The sequence below is a fragment of the Acanthisitta chloris genome, unplaced genomic scaffold (assembly GCF_000695815.1).
Source record: "Acanthisitta chloris isolate BGI_N310 unplaced genomic scaffold, ASM69581v1 scaffold7743, whole genome shotgun sequence".
NCBI classification, from domain to species: domain Eukaryota; kingdom Metazoa; phylum Chordata; class Aves; order Passeriformes; family Acanthisittidae; genus Acanthisitta; species Acanthisitta chloris.
The window spans coordinates 157,192-159,754 of record NW_008666534.1 but is presented as its reverse complement, the minus strand read 5'-3'; the positions used below and the strand labels follow the sequence as shown (position 1 = coordinate 159,754).

At 40.5% G+C, this 2,563-nt stretch overlaps 1 protein-coding gene across 1 annotated transcript in view; it reads left to right on the top strand.

Annotated features, from left to right (window-relative positions):
• Positions 1-2,113: 2,113 nt before the first annotated feature.
• The window catches only part of DYNC2H1 (dynein, cytoplasmic 2, heavy chain 1), a gene marked incomplete at its 5' end in the record, with an annotated part of 150,712 nt that continues 150,262 nt past the window's right edge, over positions 2,114-2,563 (top strand). The window contains one exon of the mRNA XM_009072160.1: positions 2,114-2,284. Coding sequence (XP_009070408.1) covers positions 2,114-2,284 — 171 coding nt within the window. The remainder of the gene's footprint in view (positions 2,285-2,563) is intronic.

The following is a 2,563-nucleotide window of genomic DNA, read 5'->3' as shown; positions in this document are numbered from 1 at the left end:
TTCACCGCAGCCATCGCAGCCTCTCGCTCACTGCCTCCCACTCCGCAGGGGGGAGGAGAGTCGGAACGAGAAGGTAAATCTCGTGGGTTGAGATAAGAGCAGTTTAATAAATGAAACAAAATAAAATGTAACAGCAGTACCATAATAACCAGCTGCTAATACACTCATACCAGTGTTAGTAGTTTTAATGAAAAGGAGCAAGAGAGAGGCGTAAAACCCCAGAGGAACAAGTGATGCACAATACAGTTGCTCGCCAATGTCAGCCCCTCCCAGCTAACTCCTCCAGTCTGTATACTAAGCATGATACCCTGTGGTATGGAGTATCCCCTTACCCAGGTCAGGTCAGCTGTCCTGGCCACACTCACTTCCAACTTCTTGTGCACCTCCTCACTGTCAGAGCACGAGGCAGTGAGAAGTCCTTGCCTTAGTGTAAGCTCTGCTCAGCAGCGGCGAACACATCAGTGTCTTACCAACATTATTCTCATGTTAAACCCAGACCTCACGCTGTACCAGCTACTGAGAATGAAATTGACTCTATCCCAGCTGAAATCAGGACACAGTCAGTCGTCTGGTATGTTTCAGTGGATTGTGTCCATGCTGATGCAGTTTTAGTGTGCTGTATATTGTTGCTGTGTGAGTGCAATACAGCCTGCAGGATAGCATGTTATCTTGCTGCAAATGCCAGGTGGAGCCTGATGTATGGTTGTTCCCAGGGCATGAGTGCATGCAAGTGACCAGAAGGGTTCCATGGCCAATATCAGTGCTGGAATGTGGCCCAGTATGTGGCACATTGACTAATATTTGACAAATCTCTTGGCAGGTGTTTCTCTAAAGCATGCATTTTCCAAATTGATGTGTGCAGCTATGGGCAAATCTGAGGTTCAATGTGTGACATGTCCTGCCTTGAGCAAGTGACTCATCTGAGTGCTACAGTGGGGTGTGATGTGCACTCAGTGTCACCATGTAATCAGGGCATGGTGTAGTGATTGCTGCAGAGTGTATAGGCAGAGCACAGGTCTTGACATGGGACCTAGCATTCTGCTGTGAGACCAGGGACATGGAGACTGTTATATAGGTGACAGTCTTTATTGTGCACTGAAGATGAGTGTAATGAGCCTTTAACACATGATGTATGGACCAGTAACTCACATGCCTCCTTGGCTAGTTGTGAAGTTTAGTGCATGCTATATTCATGCAAGAATGAGCATTTGTTTGTGTCAGGTTTTGGACTGTGCTGCTGAGCCACTGCCTAAAATATAAAGCCACTTTCAGCAGCTGTGCAAGATCAGATGCATATCGATCCTATACCATATACCTGTTGTTGCAGTGATGTCTGAAGGTGTTGGGCTAGATTTGATAAGAAAGCAAAACTGATACTGTCCAGTAAACTGAAAGCTGTTGTTCCTAGCCCTCTGCTTCTTTTAACAGAAAAATGTACACAGATGTTTGCAATCACACAGAAGTTGGGATTTCACTTAGCATATCATTTTGCAAGTGTTTTATCAAATGTTTAATAGTATTCCCCTGTTTTAGGAATTCTCAGACACAAATAGTTTCAGTAATTGATTTTATGACAATTTTTGGCACTTTGCCCTTAAGTTGACCTGTGAAAGTGACAAGAGTCATGTTAGAAGTTCTACTGATGAGTGAGCATGCCTGTGTCCTTTAGACATCTATGAATGGCAATAGAGTTACGTATTTACAAACCCAGGAGAAAAACACATAATATTTAGATAAATATTCCTGAAGTTATGTAGTGTAAGAATACAATAACAAATAGGCTTCATGCTTAGTTTTCTCTAGGCACAAGATGAAGTTTCTGTTTTGTCCCCAGAAACTGTTAAAATTATGGTATTTACAGACATTATATCCTGAAAAAGGTTTAATGTACTTGATGTTGGAAGTCAGGTTTCTTTGAACTCAGGAATGAGTATAAGAAAAATTTTCATTTTCTGTGCAAATCAGATACTACCAGAATGTTACTAGAGCCCGTAGAGAGTAATTGCTTATTTTATATTATGTAAATAATTTGTGTAAATTATGTACATAATTTAGTATAATGTGCAGTCAATGACAATTTTCTAAACAAATCCTGTTTTCTTGATTATTACAGATTGAAGCTACTGATTCAGAGAATAATGTGTTGGTGTTCTTCAAGCTGAGACCTGATGTAATTACAGAAGATAATCTTCATAGTAATATTCTTGTGTCATCTATGCTAGATTCACCAATTAACACCCTTTATCAAGCTGTACGACAGGTTTTTGCACCAGTGTTACTGAAGGTGAGCAATATACCAATTTAAATGGTCTGTAGATTTATATTGAAACACTGACGTTCCTTAGGATGTTACCCAACTCTGAGCTGAATCTTTTATGCTTTAAATCCAAAGTATTTTAAGATATTAAACAAAGAGTGATAGTTATAATTTCTAAGTTAAAGAAGGTGTTCCACCTCCTATCAGTAAGGATGAGAGGAGGATTCAGGTCATACATATGCCTGGTTAGAAATGTGGAATACACTGGGCATTGATGGTTAAAGAAGACAACAGCACCTCCTTTCC